Here is a 17465-nt window from a genome sequence, read left to right as displayed (position 1 = left end):
ATCAGGACTTGGTTCATAGTTCAGCAGAGAGATTAAAGCAGCTCCAGAAATCCTGTTTTTTTCAGCTCACTCCTGCTAGGGCCTTTGTATAGGCTCTTGTCTTTCTCACTACCTTCTAAGCTTCTTAAGGGCAAGGACCCTGTGTCTCTTCTGCTTTTTTATCCCCAGGGCCTTACACTCTGCCCAGCACATAGTAGGCACTTAAATGTTCAATGAATGACTGAACAAAATTGTTGTTCAGATCAAATTTAAACTCCAGGCATCCAGGCCCACCTCACCAGTCTGATCAAACTTCCCATCACTACTCAATACCTCTTTCTAGCTAAACCAATTTGTCCCTGCCCCAGGAAAGACCTGTGTTCATTTCTGTCTTCTCACTTAGGATCAAGCTATGCTCTCCAAATGGAATGCCCTACCTACTCTTCTTCTTCTTTTTTTTTTGGCTGTGCAACGCAGCTTATGGGATCTTAGTCCCCTGACCAGGGGTTGAACCCGGAACCACAGCAGTGAAAGCACTGAGTCTTAACCACTGGACCGCCAGGGAATTCCCCGCTCTTCTTTATGTATCCATTTTTCTAGTCCCAACTGCTGTGTGAATCCTTTCCTAATTTATTTGCTCCATTTTTCTATACTTCCCCAAAGCATATATTTTTATACTTGCATTATCTTCTGTTTCATGAGACAGAATCCTGTCTCTGAAACTTACATACCTTAATTTTCTTGAAGACAGGCACCATGTCACATACACTTTAGTATCACCTACTGCATATAGCATAGCACCAACCTAGTATGGTGTTGGCACACAATAGGCACCTGATAAATATTAAGTTATATTTATTCCTAATTTACACACCAACGTCAAAAAAGTTCAGGCGTCCCATGATAAAAATAGAAGACAAAAATCATGTAGACTGGGGAAAACAAAGATAAAATATCTAGGCTATTAAAGTCATTTTATTTGAATATTAACTTTCACTCTGATCTTTAGGTAACCTTGGACTTAGCTTTAAAAAAAAACTATAACTATACAAAAAGGAGAAAGAGGAATGAAGTTATGATGAAAAGCAAGAGTAAGGAGTCAGGGGACACGTAGGGATGGGAGGAATTCCTAGGATCTAAGAAGAGGACAGACTGGGATGGTTGCAGAAAAGGAGATTCTAGAGTCTAGAAAACACTAAGCCACTTTAGTTCCTCAAAATCCAACATTTCGGGACTTCCCTGGTGGTCCAGTGGTTAAGACTCCACAATCCCAATGCAGAGGGCCCAGGTTCAATCCCTGGTCAGGGAATTAGAATGCTGCAACTAAGACCTGGCAAAGCCAAAAAAAAAAAAGCCAACATTCCAAGTTAGGGATTTGGAGAGGGAAGAAAATGTACCTCTGGGCTTCCCTGGTGGCACAGTGGTTAAGAATCTGCCTGCCAATGCAGGGGACACAGGTTCAAGCCCTGGTCCGGGAAGTTCCCACGTGCCGCGGAGCAACGAAGCCCATGCTCCACAACTACTGAGCCTGCGCTCTAGAGCCCGCGAGCCCCAACTACTGAGCCCGTATGCCTAGAACCCGTGCTCCACAACAAAGAGAAGCCACCGCAATGAGAAGCCCGCACACTGCAACAAAGAGTAGCCCCTGCTCACCACAACTAGAGAAAGGCCGCGCACAGCAACGAAGACCCAACGCAGCCAAAAATAAATTAAAAAAAAAAAAAACCAACGTACCTCTATTTTATAACAGAAATCAAGGGAAGATAGAAATTTGCTTATAAAATAAAGGTTCCTGTAAAAATAAATATCTTGTATTTTGGGGGGGCATAATTATCTCAAAAGGTATTTTCACAGCTAGTAGCTCATTTATCTTGAAATTCTCATGGCAAAATTCCTTTTTTACAGTTGGAGAAACAGACACAGAAATAACAGTTAAAAGACAGCACTAGTTACTGAGACTCCAAACCTCAGGTTCCTCCCTCTGCCCCCAAATACTATCAGCTGCCTCCTCCTAGAGATCTTAATCACAATCTCTTCCACCCATTTCTCCTTATTTGCACCTTCACAATCACCACTCCAGTTGGGGCTCCCCATTGCCTCTTTCCTGAGCTATGGCAACCATGTCCTAATCAACCTCCCAGCCTCCACTTCTGATGCAGCCTCCACCTCTGCCAGGGTAACCTTCTAAAAGCACGGTTCTGATTAAACCACTTCCCTTTACTCTTATTCCCCTCACACTCCACACCCTCTTGTCTCCACTCAGGTGGCTCCCCTGACCCTAAATGCCCTCTTTCATGTCTGTCTGTTGGGATCCTACCCTATACCTAATCTAAGGCTCAACTCAAACCCTACTTTTTTCCATAAAGCCATTATTTGCTGAGTGAACCTGAATTTTAAGATCTCTTATTCAATACTCCTCCCCACTAGACTCCAAAGCAATCCATCTTCTGAGATGATGTGACCTCAAAGAGAAGCCTAATTAGTATGCCATCATGGTTACTGAGTTGGTACCAGATGATAGGGTCATGCAACAGCTATTAGAGAGAGAAAATAGAATATTGTTTTGAAAGGCCTGTAAGTAGATGAGAGCTATCAAAAACATGAATCAAATTAAAGAAAATATTGAGTGGCACAAGCAAGACACCATACTAAGTACTATGGAGATTGTTTTTTTCTTTGTTTTTAAGTTTAAGACACAGTTCTTGCATTACTTTTGTACCAATGAGACTGACTTAACAGCAACACCCGCTAAATTAGGTATACATGAAAACCTGAAATAGAAACCTGAAATAGGAGAGCATGGTAACACAAAGAAAAGCCGGTAAAGAAAAATTCCCTTACATCACTTAGGTCAGTGCTATCAGCCCCACCTTTCTTTCTCACTAATCTACTTCCCAGAAGACTACTGTGTCACCACTTCCTTTTTCTTCCCAGCTCTCCACCCAACCTCAACCCTTTATTACAAAGCATCAAATAGGTAGGTGAAAGCAGATGAACTGTCCCTCCTTCAAAAAGAAACTGTCATTTTTCTCCTCTTCAATTGAAAATGTTTTATAGAACACAGGGAAAACCCAGGATAAAAAATGTAGACAACTACTACTCTAAAGAAAAAAGGCAACATCCTTAGAAATTCAGTAGATTTTGCCCAGTTCATGATAAGAAAATGAAACTGACGACTAATGCCAACTATTTAGTGAAAAGAGAACCTTGATAATGAAAAAAGTCCGGGTAAAACCCATTTAAAAACAACTACAGGAAAATAAGTGACCATTTAGAATGAGTGTCCATTAAGCTTTGACCATAGATAAATGACCATCATTTTCTTTTTAGATAACTCAAATGAAAAGCAATTTTAGGACTGGAATACACTTTGGCTTTGCAGAAAACCCAAATCTGAAATCTGTTTTTTCTCTTCACACAGGCCAGCTCAGAATGACTTACGGACTTCATTTCCTTCACTGAGAATCTCCATCCGGCGTACAAGCTGCTCAAACAGATTCCGCATATTCAGCATCATAGTCTCCATCTTTCTGCCAAGAAATCAAATATACATTAGGGGTCCTGCCATCTCCCCCAGACAAAAGATTCAGGAGCAATCCAGTACAGTGATCAGTGACTAACATCTGGACTCTTCCATGTGTAGCTACCACTATGAGAATCTCGAGCTAACAAGTGATGTTTTTTTGTAGTCCTTATTATAAAAACAAAGTTGGAATGTTTAAGACTCTAAGACTCATTTGAAAATTACAAACGCATTTCAGTCCCCTGAATATAACACCCCTTCCTGCCTACTTCTTTTCCTCCACTCTGCAATCACTCTGGAGCTGAGAAGCAATTAGGGACAAGTATGTCAGTTGATGACTAGGTGACCAACTACTTAGTCAAGCCTATCAATATAACATTTTTGCCACTTTAATCCCGCTGCACTTTGGAGACCTTCAATGTAACTTAAAAGGTTTATTTTTAATTTAATCTTTAGCTAGTACCCCTGTTGCAACTGTCTTTTATAAAACGCAGGACATGGTCAGCACATTTCCTACCAACAGCACAGATGACGTCACACAAGTGATTAAGTGGGGAAATTGCCAGCTCAGCAGCTCAAGAATTATTTCTGTAATGCAGGGCTCTCTGCTGGACTGCGTGCAGGGACTATGTCTAATAAATTTATACTAAGTATAGGCAAAGGATTATGTTGTACCATATTCTGGCATCAAGGAGACAATACACCACCTTCACAGTTAGAAGGGCAAAGGAAAAATCATTTGCTACTGTGTTCTGTAATAGTGAATTTCAGTCTTCATATTTCCCCCCGCAAAGACTTGCTGATATTACATTAAAAATGGTGTCCTTACAGGCAGTTCTATTCCAAATAGACTTTAACTGGGAACACTTTGAGGAACTAAGATCTTCAAGAAAGAAAGAAATCAGCGGGACTTTATGAAAATTATCAAGGAAATGAAATTAAAAAATCAAATTTCATTTGAAAATTTAATGTCCTCAGAAACACCATTAAAGGATTCTTCTTATGTTTCTCCTAATCACCCCTTCAACGTTCTAGTCCAGGCCCTTTTTTCATGCATCTAAATAAAATTTTAAGAACTCTTTTACGAAGGTTTAGTGATTTTACAATGTTTGTAAGATTGTACCATAAGCTATGAGGGCAAGAAAGGGCAGAAAAAACACAAAGGAAAAAGGAATATATAAACATAAAGATATTTTCTATTAAATGCTACAGATTTATTCATTTGTACTTGTATGATGGTTGCTCTAATAGCAAAAAAGCTTTCAATTCCAAGCTTGGATGCAATATATACATGAATTAGGGCTGGAAACCAAGATTTTCAAATGGCAATGTATCTGTTCCAAGCTACATAATCACGGCAAGCTGCTAAGCAACCAGACCAACAAATTTATTACAAAGCTCTTCCTCTAAACTAAGAACAAAAGTAAAAGAATAGCATTAAAACTGGTAGGAAGAGATGTGGAAGTCATGGAGATGCCCATGGGTTTTAACAATATGACAAAAAAGGCAAATACTTCTAAGTGCTACAGGACAGAAAACAGGGGCAGGGCATTCAGTAGCCTATTCAAATGATGATTTCCTTTGGCTCCCAATAAAAATGAAAGACAGTGATCAGTTTTGTTTTTGTTTTTTTTTAAACATTTATTGCATCCAGCATATTTTTTGGGGGCTGCACCTCACAGCATGCAGCATCTTAGTTCCCCAACCAGGGATTGAACCCGAGCCCCCTGCAGTGGAAGCGCGGTGTCCTAACCACTGGACCACCAGGGAATTCCCAGTGATCAATTTTTTAATTTTTATTTCTTTGGCTGTGTTGGGTCTTTGTTGCTGTGCGTGGGCTTTCTTTAGTTGTGGTCAGTGGGGGCTACTCTTCATGTGGTGCGCAGGCTTCTTATTGTGGTGGCTTCTCTTGTTGTGGAGCACGGGCTCTAGGCACGTGGGCTTCAGCAGTTGTGGCGCATGGGCTCAGTAGTTGTGGCTCTCAGGCTCTAGAGTGCAGGCTCAGAAGTTGTGGCGCACGGGCTTAGTTGCTCTGTGGCACGTGGGATCTTCCCGGACCAGGGCTCAAACCCATGCCCCCTGCAGTGGCAGGCAGATTCTTAACCACTGAGCCACCAGGCAAGTCCCCCCAGTGATCAGTTTTAATATGGGGTATTACTGGTTTCTATCATCTCTGCACTCATCTGTATATTCTGAGACTATAAGACAGTGAGCTCAGTACATAGGGAAACTTCTATCTGTCTAGGAATGCAGAAAAGGAAAATGTGACAGAGCAACTAGGGTACTGAAAACTGGTTATTTAAAAAAAAAAGAAAGAAGGGACTTCCCTGATGGCGCAGTGGTTGAGAACCCGCCTGCCAATGCAGGGGACACGGGTTCGAACCCTGGTCCAGGAAGATCCCATGTGCCGCAGAGCAGCTAAGCCTGTGCACCACGACTGCTGAGCCTGCACTCTGGAGCCCACAAGCCACAGCTGCTGAGGCCCGCATGCGCCTGGAGCTCGTGCTCTGCAACAGGAGAAGCCACCGCAATGAGAAGCCTGCGCACCACAGCAGAAGTGGCCCCCGCTCGCGGCAGCTGGAAGGCCTGAGCGCAGCAACAGAGACCCAACACAGCCAATATATATATAAATAAATGGCACTACCCTTAAACACACACACACACACACACACACAATTCAGAGGGTTTTTATGTCTTAAATGACAATATAACAACCTGATTCCTTGTCTCCTTTAAGAGAAACTCCTCATTTTCTCAAGTTCCTCTATTCTTCTTTCCTATTTTCTTTGTGCATACCACTCCCTAGAGTGAGTGCTGTGGGAAGGTACTTTCTTGAAAACACAACCTGATTCCTGAAAAGACTATAGACACAGAGTACCTACCTGTGGACATCTCACCATAGTAACTATTATCTCATAGAACTACCTCGATCTACATTGTTCTCCTATCATTGTTCTCCTATCTCCTACTACCTAGGAGATAGCTGTTTGACTAAACATATCAAACTACCTCACTTTAGTCATTACATCTCTACAGACAACTCATCCACTTCTCTCTCCAGCCCTCAGCTCTCTCCTAAGTCAATCTTGTAACTCTCAATTTGTTTCGGATGCCCTGGATGTTGAGCTTGATTTTGAGACATCATTCTATCCTTCCCCCACACATCATCAACTACTTTACCCAATGACCTACCGTACTCCCTCTCCTACCGACACCCAACTTTGATTTTCTTATTTTTATCATTCTCCCAGTCACTCAGTTCCAAACCTCAGAGTCACCTTAAGTTACTCCCTTTCCTACAAGTATAATCACCAAACTCTGTGGATTCTTCTCTCATGTGTGTTATACCCAGCCTGTCATCACTTGCAGGTCATTAACACTCACTTCAACTGGCCTCCCTGCCCCCAGTCTTTCCCCAACTACTTTGCTCAATTGGCACTCAGACACCTCATACTCTAATTTAACTTTACCATGTTTCTATCCTATAACCCAGCTCAACTGTAGATTTGAGAGGAGAAACCTTACATTTGGCACCGCTGTACTGCACAAAGACACAGTATTTTTAAAAAACAGTTGATAAATCGAAGTCAGAGAACAAACACATGAACGAACACACACACACAGAGACACACACACACAGAGACACACACACGCCCTCCCCCGCCATGATTCTACTGTCAAAAGAATTTCCATTGTACCTGAACACCAATGTTTAATATAGATGAAAACAGAACAGTTAAAAGAAAGGTGAGGGGGCAGAAGCCCTAGGATAAAATTTTAGTTCTTGGGCTTCCCTGGTGGCGCAGTGGTTGAGAGTCCGCCTGCCGATACAGGGCACACGGGTTTGTGCCCCGGTCGAGGAAGATCCCACATGCCGCGGAGCGGCTGGGCCCGTGAGCCATGGCCGCTGAGCCTGCATGTCCGGAGCCTGTGCTCCGCAATGGGAGAGGCCACAACAGTGAGAGGCCCACGTACCGCAAAAAAAAAAAAAAATTTAGTTCTATTTACCCGTTGTATAACCTTGCATAAGTCACTTAAATTCTGATAAACATCTATAAATGGGAACGATAATACTTGTCCTATTTACCTCACAGAATATTACAAATTAATGTAGGTAAAAGTTTTATACCGTATAAATTGAACCTCATTATAAGAATATAGGGTATTGGACTTCCCTGGTGGCGCAGTAGTTAAGAATTCACCTGCCAATGCAGGGGACACGGGTTCGAGCCCTGGTCCAGGAAGATCCCACATGCTGCGGAGCAACTAAGCCCGTGTGTCACAACTACTGAAGCTTGCGCTCTATAACCCGCAAGCCACAACTACTGAAGCCCGTGCGCCTAGAGCCCATGCTCCGCAACAAGAGAAGCCACCGCAATGAGAAGCCTGAGCACCACAACGAAGAGTAGCCCCCACTCACCACAACTAGAGAAAGCCCCTGCGCTGCAACGAAGACCCAACACAGCCAAAATTAATTAATTAATTAATTAATTATTTTTTTTTTAAAGAATATAGGGTATTATAGTGGGTATAAATTTTTTGCTTTTGTTTTGGTCTGATTGTTGTTATTTACATCCTAGAACAGTGATTACCAAATCATAGCTGGAACCCAGATCAAAAAGAAAGGAGGAGATAGCAAAACTTGACCTGGTCTAGGCTCTTAAACAAGCTCTTCTACATGAGGCTCATAGCATCTGAAAAGAGTTAATTTTTCCTCTAACATAGATTTACTTTGGGCAATCCAAAAACAGCACTAGAAAATATAATCCTCTTCTCTTTATATGCTAAGGGACCATGTATTTTTATTAACGTGCTACAGAAGTGACTCTCAGGAATTATTTATAGATGCCAAAAATATCTTTCTGTATCAGTACTAACTCTGATATCTCAGCCAAATTGTAGCTTGAAAAGCTAAAATTTACTCATCCTATTCAATGTCAATTGAGAATGGCCTTAATTTTCCTGCTGGGTCACATTTTTACCCTCATGAATACTTCTGTATTTCCCCCCCTTTATTATTTAGCTCATAGCTAGGAGATACACTAATGTGAAAGGAAACAAAAACAAAGTCATACTGCAGTACATTGCTTTGCAGCTGTAAAACAGATGTCACTTTTTCACCACAGAGGCGGCTGCCTTTCGGGAAAGCTGAAATGATCCTTGTGTGTAGCAAGGAAATCAGATTGTTGAGTGCTTTAAACAAAAAGGTGCTAGAGAATCTCAGCTGTTATTGATGAGAAGCCCCAGAGGTGGAGAAGTCACTGTGTTACAGATTCCCAATCTGTGAGTATCCCTAAGGGAGCAATTTGGCATCACCAGGAAAGAGTCTCAGCTTGATGTGATTGCTTTGAGTCCCCAATTTAATTTCAATCACCCAGCCAAGAGAACAGAGATCATCCTTCAGAATAACAGACTATTACAGATCTTACTGCAGAGTATCCTGCGAAAAGTCTCTAGCCTCTTCTTCCTCCCCTTACAAACAACATTATTAAGAGACCTATACATCAGGTTTTAGATGCATTGAGGGTGTTAAATACTGTCACACAAAGCAGTGCGTTTTTCAGGGAAGAGTTTTAATGAAAAACATTCTCACAAACATTACTAAATCTGGAGAGTCCCAAGAAATCAACCATACAGGTTCTCTGTTTTCTGCTGCCAAGAAAAAACATTCCCTAAGACTGTCTCAATACTACAAGATTCTTTCAAATGAAAGCATTTCGGAATAATTCTTTTTCCCAAATGTCCAGCTTCTGCTTCACCATATCAAAACCTCCATTCAACTGGCAGGCAGAAGGAATATCTTGAAACTGAATGTTCTCATGAGCAAGTCAATTGCAGAAAGAGTAAATAGAACATCCTCAGTCCAACATGAATGAAGATTAAAGTATGGAATGGGAGGGAATTACCCGGCAGTCCAGTGGTTAGGGCTCTGCACTTTCACTGCCAAGGGCCCGGTTTGAGCCCTGGTGGGGGAACTAAGATCCCACAAACCCCTGCAGCATGGCCCAAAAAACAAAACGAAACAAAACAAAAAATGGAATGGGACAAGTTGAATTACTATTTTTCAGAAAATGATTGCCAGTGTTATGCTAAGTTCTCCTCTTATTTTTTCTTCTGTGAATTCCTTCCATTCCAAACTGTTCCATTCCTCAGGGTCTAGTATAAGTCGTACCAACTCACTAAAGCATTCCCTAACCATTTTAGTCCAAAATAACCTCTTTATTATCTATAACACTCATCTGGTAGATATAAAACACTGCCTCATACTGTTAATTTTCTATGTTCAAAAAAAAAAAAAAAAAAAAAAAAGGACATCCCTGGTGGTCCAGTGGTTAAGACTCCGGGCTTCTACTGCAAAGGGTGAGGTTCGATCCCTGGCAGGGGAACTATGATCCCCACATGCTGAAAGGTGCGGCCAAAAATTTTTAAAAAAGAAAAAAAAAAAAGTTATTTAATGGTGAAACTAAAACCTCACCACCCTAAACAACTATATGCGCCTCCCTATCTAATCTTTGCCCATTATGCACTCATATTTCATCGAATTGCAATCATAGATTTATACATAATTTTGTGTTTTACTTTTTTTTAATCATGTTTCCTTTAAGTTACAAAAAGTTCATGAACATTTATTTAACTGTTCTCCTCCTTGGACATTTAGGTAATTTCGTTTTTCTGTTACATCTACTTAGAACCTCTCACATGGTCACTCCCTCACTTCCTTCAGGTTTTTATTCAAATGTCATTGCCTCTTACAGATGGCCAATAGGCACATGGAAAGATGCTCAACATCGCTAATTATTAGAGAAATGCAAATCAAAACTAAAATGAGGGGCTTCCCTGGTGGCGCAGTGGTTGAGAGTCCGCCTGCTGATGCAGGGGACACGGGTTTGTGTCCCGGTCCGGGAGGATCCCACATGCTGCGGAGCGGCTGGGCCCGTGAGCCATGGCCGCTGAGCCTGCGTGTCCGGAGCCTGCGTGTCCGGAGCCTGTGCTCTGCAATGGGAGAGGCCACAGCAGTGAGAGGCCCGCATACCGCAAAAACAAAAACAAAAACAAACAAAAAACTACAATGAGGTACCACCTCATACAAGTCAGAATGGCCATCATTAAAAAGTCTGCAAATAAATGCTAGAGAGGCTGTGGAGAAAAGGGAACCCTCCTACACTGTTGGTGGGAATGTAAATTGGTGCAGCCACTATGGAAAACAGTATGGAGGTTCCTTAAAAAACTAAACATAGAGTTACCAAATGATCCTGCAATCCCACTCCTGGGCATATATGTGGAGAAAACTATGATTTGAAAAGATACATGCACCCAATGTTCACAGCAGCACTATTTACAATAGCCAAGACATGGAAACAACCTAAATTTCCATTGACAGATGAATGGATAAAGAAGATGTGGTGTATATATACACAAATAGAACACTACTCAGCCATAAAAAAGAATGAAACAACGCCATCTGCAGCAACATGGATGGACCTAGAGATTATAATAAGTGAAGTAAGTCAGAAAGAGAAAAGACAAATACCATATGATATCGTTTATATGTGGAATCTAAAATATGGCACAAATGAACTTATTTACAAAACAGAAACAGACTTAGACACAGAAAACAAACTTATGGTTACCAAAGGGGAAAGGGGGTGGGATAAATTATGAGTTTGGGATTAGCAGAATCAAACTACTTTATATAAAACAGATAAAACAACAAGGTCCTACTGTATAGCACAGGGAACTAGATTCAGTAAACTATAATGGAGAAGAGTATGAAAAACTATATATGTATATATATATATATATATATTAAAAAAACGGAATCACTTTGCTGTACACCAGAAACTAATACAACATTGTAAATCAACTACACTTCAATTTTTTAAAAAGTCATTGTCTCATTCTTAACCACACTATTTTAAATTGCATCTTTCCCCCCAACACTTCTCTGCTTTATTTTGCTCAAAAGCACTCATCTCCATCTAACATACGTATATATTAACTTACTTATTTTGTTTATTGTCTGTCTCCCCAATAGTTTAAGTTCCAAGAAGGCAGAGACTTTTGTTTGTTCATCGCTGAGCCCCTGGTGCCTAGAACAGTGCCTGACACTTGGCAAATGATTACTAAATATTCACCGAATAAATAAACTGAACATCACCGAGGACAGTGTTTTTCTTCAGGTGGCCGTATGCCTTAAAATGGATTTTCAAGGCTGGGATTACCAAATCAGGGGGTAAAAACCTCTTATGACTCTTGATAAACAGTGCCAAAATATTTTCTAAAAGGGCTGTACTAATGTACAGTACTCTCAACAGTGTAAAGGCCTACTAAAGGTAACACAATCTGTTACCTTTCTAAGTTCTATTAACCCAAATAAACCGCAAGCTCCTTTTAAGCCAAGTAAGATTGTCTTGTACTTACATTTTGCACTTAATAAGTACCTGTTGAATGATTAAGCTATAGGAAAAGCGTCTTCTCTAAACACTTTCAATAACTCGAAAAGCTCACCTTCCACATTGAAGAGTATGATGACGTTTCTTTAAAAAAAAAAAAAAAAAGCTTATCTTCCCACCCACCCCACGTTCCTATGCACACCCTCTGCCGAGGAATGAAATCCTGAAGAGGGATGTATGTGAAATGGCCTCGTTGTTACTAAGGCTGGGATTTAGGACGGGAAAGGCAAGATGTCATTGCCTACCTAGACACACACAGCCCACTAGGGAGAGGGGCTCCACTCGGAGCCGCGCCGGCCTCTCAAACACCAGGGCTTGCTTTTCCCTTCGAAAAAGTCTTGTTCCTCTGTGGAGAACGGGGGTGTTAGCCCACCCACTCCCTAACTCTGTCTTTAAGTGAGAGCCACTTCTTTGGGGTGCCTCCTGCCCTGTTCAAGCCACCATCTCAAGAAGACGCCCCCGGCTTTCCACAAAACACGGCGCCAAGAAAGAAGCAACCCACTTCCCAGCCACCACCCCCTCAGGCTGCCCGCGCCCCCGGCCCATGGAGAGCCTTCAAAGGAGGGGCTGTAGGTGCCGGCCTCCACCACGACCCGCGAGGGGGCCACGGCTCACAACCGCGGACGCCTGCCTCCCACCACAAACCCAGCGCCAGACCCACCTTTTCTCGCAACTCCCGGCACCCACTTGGCCGGGTCCCCCGGGCCCCACCTGGGCGGCCTTCCACTTCCCTCCGCGCCTCACCCAACGGCAGAGACGCTCCTCGCGGCCAGCTCGTGTTTGAAATCCGGAACCAACCAATCACAGAGAAATTTATTCCTCCCGCGCTGTTCCCCCCTACGCTGCGACGCACGCGTCGGGGCCACGGGGAGGGGGCGGGGACAAGGCTGAGCATGCGCGTTCTGATAGAGCGAAGCCAAACAGCCATCTTGACTAAGGTCAACCGTTTTTTGTTTTTTGTTGTTGTTTCCCCCTTCCCCCCACCCCCTCCGGAGCCCTTTCCTGAAGCCATTCACGATACCATGTTGACTACGGGCAAGTGATACTTCTTGAGTGCAAATTATTCTTGGCCTTACTGTTTTCTCCAAACGGAAATAGGACTTTTGGAAACTGTTAACTGAACAGTGTCTCATCTCCCGATTGAATAGGAAGAATTCCGGAAGGAGATAGAACAGAAGTCATTTACAACCCTATATGCTGAGCTGTACACTGCCTTCATTCATTCCTGCATTCCAGGTTTTCATTTGACACACATTTATTAAGTGCACCAAATTTGTAACAAGGACTCTCCTAGGAACTGGAAAAATAAAGATGACATGATATCTACTTTCCAGTAGCTACACATCGGGAAAACAAAAATAAATATTAAATGAAAGCGCCATGATTTCATTTAATAAACGTTCATTTAGAACTTGGCATTGTGCTAACACGGGGCTTTCATACTTTCTTTTAATCCAAATCCACAGTGAGAAACAGATTTTGCATTACAACCACGTAGTACAGAACTCTGCTTATCTTACTCCATGAATGTATTTTGAACTATTTTTTTCCTATTCTCTTACCACCACCCCTGCCATGTTGGTTGTCCCTACCTCATTGAATTTATTAATGATTAGCTACCTGCAACTTGAAAAAAATACTGGCTAATGCATGCAAGAAGCAGTATGGTTTAAAGGGAAGATCACAGGTTTTATAACCAGAAAATTGACTCCATTTAAACAAACACTGTGGAGCACTTTTGTGCCTCTGCACACTGCTGAACCAGCTGCATCATCACTTTTTAACCCTTCTGTACTTCACTTCCTCCAACTATAAAACAGAAATAACAGTATCAACTCTATCTCACAGGCTTATTCCTAGATGAAACAGGAGAGTATGTGGAACACTATCAAAGTTTACACTTTGTAAACTGTAATAAAGATTTTTCTTATTATTAGGAAAGAGATGAAGAAATATTAACTGTACATATATTATCCCATTTAATCCTTTCCACAACCCTTCAACGTCAGGAGCACTCATTTAGTTGATTAGTTGAGTGCCTCCTACACCTATAATACAGTTAAACATATACAAGAACAGAATATGTGTAAAGTGCTTTAGAAGCACAGATGAGGAAGCAATTAATCCTATCAGGGGAGCGGGAGTGTTAGAAAAGCCTACAGAGACTTGTTATCTGAGCTTGGACTTGAAGTATGAATAGGAATTTACCTGATACAAAGGGGAGGCAATTCCTGCCAATGTGACCTCTCAGAAATGAGTCACATTGTATATATAATAAATACACAAGCAAAGGATTTGTGAAGGTTTAGTGCTGTGAAGGAATATTGACCTTAACATGCAGGTAACTTTGGGGGTTCAGTGGGTGTGACACCTCTTGTGCAGCTTGGGCCTGAGGAGGGGAAGAAGCTAGCAAAGAATGACCAGACTAGGAAAGGATGGGACTTTATCCTGTAATTGACAAAATGACAAGACAATGGGGCCTGGGTTGACTCCGACTATGTTTGCATTTTACATAGGTCGTACCCACAAATGGCATGGAGGATTGTCTGGAGAGGGGAAAATCTGAAGGTAGAAAGACTCTTGCTTCATTGTTAGGGAGAGGACCTGAGCTGAATTAGGCCAGTGGCAGTGGGGATAGAAAGGAGGGGATGGGTGGGAAAGACATTCATGAAATGAAATGAATTTATTAAATGATTGGATCTAGGGGTTGAGGGAGAGAAGGGAGTATAAAATGACTCAGCTTTCTCCCTCTCCCTTTCACCCCTTATCCAATTACTTAGCACAGCTCTTAAGTATCTCTTGTATGTACCCACTTTACTTCTTCCTACCTTCACCACCCTAATCCAATTCAGTGGTCCAAGCCATCAGTGAATCTGTTTACCCCTCACTTGCATTCTTTACATCCTGAATGATCTTTTTTTTACTTTAATTTTTTAATATTTATTTAATTTATTTGTTTGGTTGCGTGGGTCTTAGTTGTGGCATGCATGTGGGATCTAGTTCCCTGATCAGGGATTGAACCCGAGCCCCCTGCATGGGGAGCCAGGAGTCTTACCCACTGTGCCACCAGGGAAGTCCCCTGATCTTCTAAAAATACAATTCTAATCATGCCTCTCTTTTGTTTAAAACCATTAATGACTTCAACTTCCTCCTCAATAGAGACCAAAATCCTTACTAAGGCTCTCCTAACCTGGCCCTGGCTTGCCCCTAGAGCTGCACTTCCTGACCCTCTGGCGTTTGCAGTTCTTCCCCACCCTTACAGCCTCTTTACCTGGCTAAATTCTACTCAGCCTTTTGGGCAGCTGAGATGTTTTCTGCCTTGCTCAGGGAGGTCTCTGAGACCTAGAGCCATGCTTTTGCTACAAGCTTCCCCATCATCCTCTTCCTCCCTGTCACACGTCAGCTCATCTGTTTCATCTTCCTGGTTCTTCTAGTCTAGCCTTTCAGAAGTCATCTGTGCCTTTGCTCACTCATCTATAAATGTAAATCATAATAATACCTATTTCATAGAGTTGTTGAGAGGAATAAGTGAGATATCCATGTAAAGCAGTTGGCACACAGGACTTCCCTGGTGGCGCAGTGGTTAAGAATCCTCCTGCCAATGCAGGGGACACGGGTTTGAGCCCTGGTCCGGGAAGATCCCACGTGCCGCAGAGCAAATAAGCCCGTGCACCACAACTACTGAGCACACGAGCCTGCGCTCTAGAGCCCGCGAGCCACAACTACTAAGCCCATGCACCACAACTGTTGAAGCCCCTGCGCCTAGAGCCTGTGCTCCGCCACAAGAGAAGCCTGACCACAACGAGAAGCCCAAGCACCACAAGGAAGAGTAGCCCACACTCCCAGCAACTAGAGAAAGCCGGCGGGCGGCACCAAAGACCCAAATGCAGCCAAAAATAGGTTTAAAAAAAAAAGTTCACACAGTTCCTGGCACAGAGTAAGTGCTCCGTAAATATTCCTGATTTTCCCTACTAGACTGTAAACTTCCAGAGAACAGAGATGGTACTCCTCTCATTTACTGCTATATCTCTTGCTTTTGCAGCTCCAATAAATAGTCCTTTGGGTGAGCAGAGGTGAGTTCAATAGGATGGTGGAAGCATTCCACTCCATCACCCAAATTCTGTCCCAAATGATGGATGAGGGTTGGTGACACTACCCCCCCCAATTCCTCCCTCCACCCAAAGCACCACCACACCCCTCCCATTCCACTCAACCCCCTTCCCTGCTGCACCAGCCCGGTGAGAAGAAAGCACAGGAAAGGTGAGGGTGGGGGGGGGCCGGGGGGGTCTTAAACCTCTTTCTTCCCAAACTATAGTTGCCTGGGTAGAGAAGCATCCTGGGGCTGCACCTGTAACGGAAAAAGCATGAGAACTGATGCCAGAAAGCATGGATTCGGTTCCAGCTCGGCCACCTATTAGACGCGAAATGTTGGCTGGTTTTTTAATCCCTCGCATTGGGAGAGCCCCACGCACCGGATGGTTCGGAGGTGCCAGCGAGATAACGATTGTAAACGGGCCTCTGTCAGCTGGAACGCGCCGTCGGAGGATGCGTTAGCACCGCTGCGCCCGCCCTCGCCGCCGCACGAGGCAGAACCCTCACCCCACTCCGGCGCGCGGGAGCAGCTAATGGGATTTATGCTAATGCGAGGACGCGGATGACCGGCCGAGCGCGCCGCCCCGCCGCCACCCGCGCCCCACCTCTCGCCCGGCGGGCCGCCTGCCCAGAAATCGCGACCGGGGAACGGGCACCGTCCGTCGCTGGGCAGTGGGGGGGCCTGGCGGGGCGGGGCGAGACTCGGCCCGTGGCGGCGGGCCGTCTAGTCGTCGCCCAGTGTTTGTCTTCATCCTTTCTCCCCCTCTCGGTTTTTATCTCCCAGTTCCTTCTCATTTGCTCTCCATCTCTAGAGGTCTTACACCCTACCTCCATTCGAGAATTACTGTTCCCTCCGTCAGTTACACCAGGACGTGTGGAGCACTTACGCATTCCAGGCAGTGCGTTCAGCACCGGCGTGGGGTGGGGTACAAGCGGCGCAGAGTGCGGAGGTGGGGACTGTGTTCTGGGGGTTCGGGGAAAGCGAGCCCATTTCTGGCTGGGAATCAGGGAGGAAGAGGCGTCTGAACCGAGCTTTGAGGAATAGATAGGATCCCAACGGGGAGGGAGTGGGAAGTGAAGTAGTCAGAAGGGTTAAGAGAAAAATGGAGGGGACATCCCTGGTGGCGCCGTGGTTGGGAGTCCGCCTGCCAATGCAGGGGACACAGGTTCGAGCCCTGGTCCAGGAGGGTCCACGTGCCCCGGAGCAACTAAGCCAGTGGGCCACGACTACTGGCCCTGCACTCTGGAGCCCAGTGAGCCACACTACTGAGTCTGCATGCCACAGCTACCGAAGTCCGCGCGCCTGGAGCCCGTGTTCCAGAAGAGAGGCTGGCGGCAGTGAAGAGTGGCCCCCCTCGCTGCAGCTGGAGAGGACCCGTGGGCAGTAGCGAAGACCCAAGGCAGCCAAAAATAAATAA

General features: G+C 43.9%; 1 protein-coding gene across 5 annotated transcripts in view; it reads right to left on the bottom strand.

Moving 5' to 3' along the window:
* Positions 1 to 16933, bottom strand: part of RACGAP1 (Rac GTPase activating protein 1) — a 33161-nt gene extending 16228 nt beyond the window's left edge. Inside the window, exons 1-3 of one of the 5 annotated variants that reach the window (XM_081248336.1) lie at positions 12617 to 12747; positions 12011 to 12039; positions 3421 to 3509 (exon numbers count right to left, since the gene is read on the bottom strand). In XM_081248336.1, coding sequence (XP_081104462.1) covers positions 3421 to 3505 — 85 coding nt within the window. In that variant the 5' untranslated portion in view covers positions 3506 to 3509; positions 12011 to 12039; positions 12617 to 12747. Of the gene's footprint in view, positions 1 to 3420; positions 3510 to 12010; positions 12040 to 12616; positions 12748 to 16875 lie in introns of those variants that run through there. The other 4 variants (XM_081248335.1, XM_081248338.1, XM_081248337.1 and 1 more) reach the window with 4 other exon arrangements.
* Positions 16934 to 17465: the final 532 nt, after the last annotated feature.

This window comes from Mesoplodon bidens (assembly GCF_964165515.1).
Source record: "Mesoplodon bidens genome assembly, chromosome: 11".
Taxonomy (NCBI): Eukaryota; Metazoa; Chordata; class Mammalia; order Artiodactyla; family Ziphiidae; genus Mesoplodon; species Mesoplodon bidens.
This window is presented reverse-complemented; position numbering and strand designations above follow the sequence as displayed.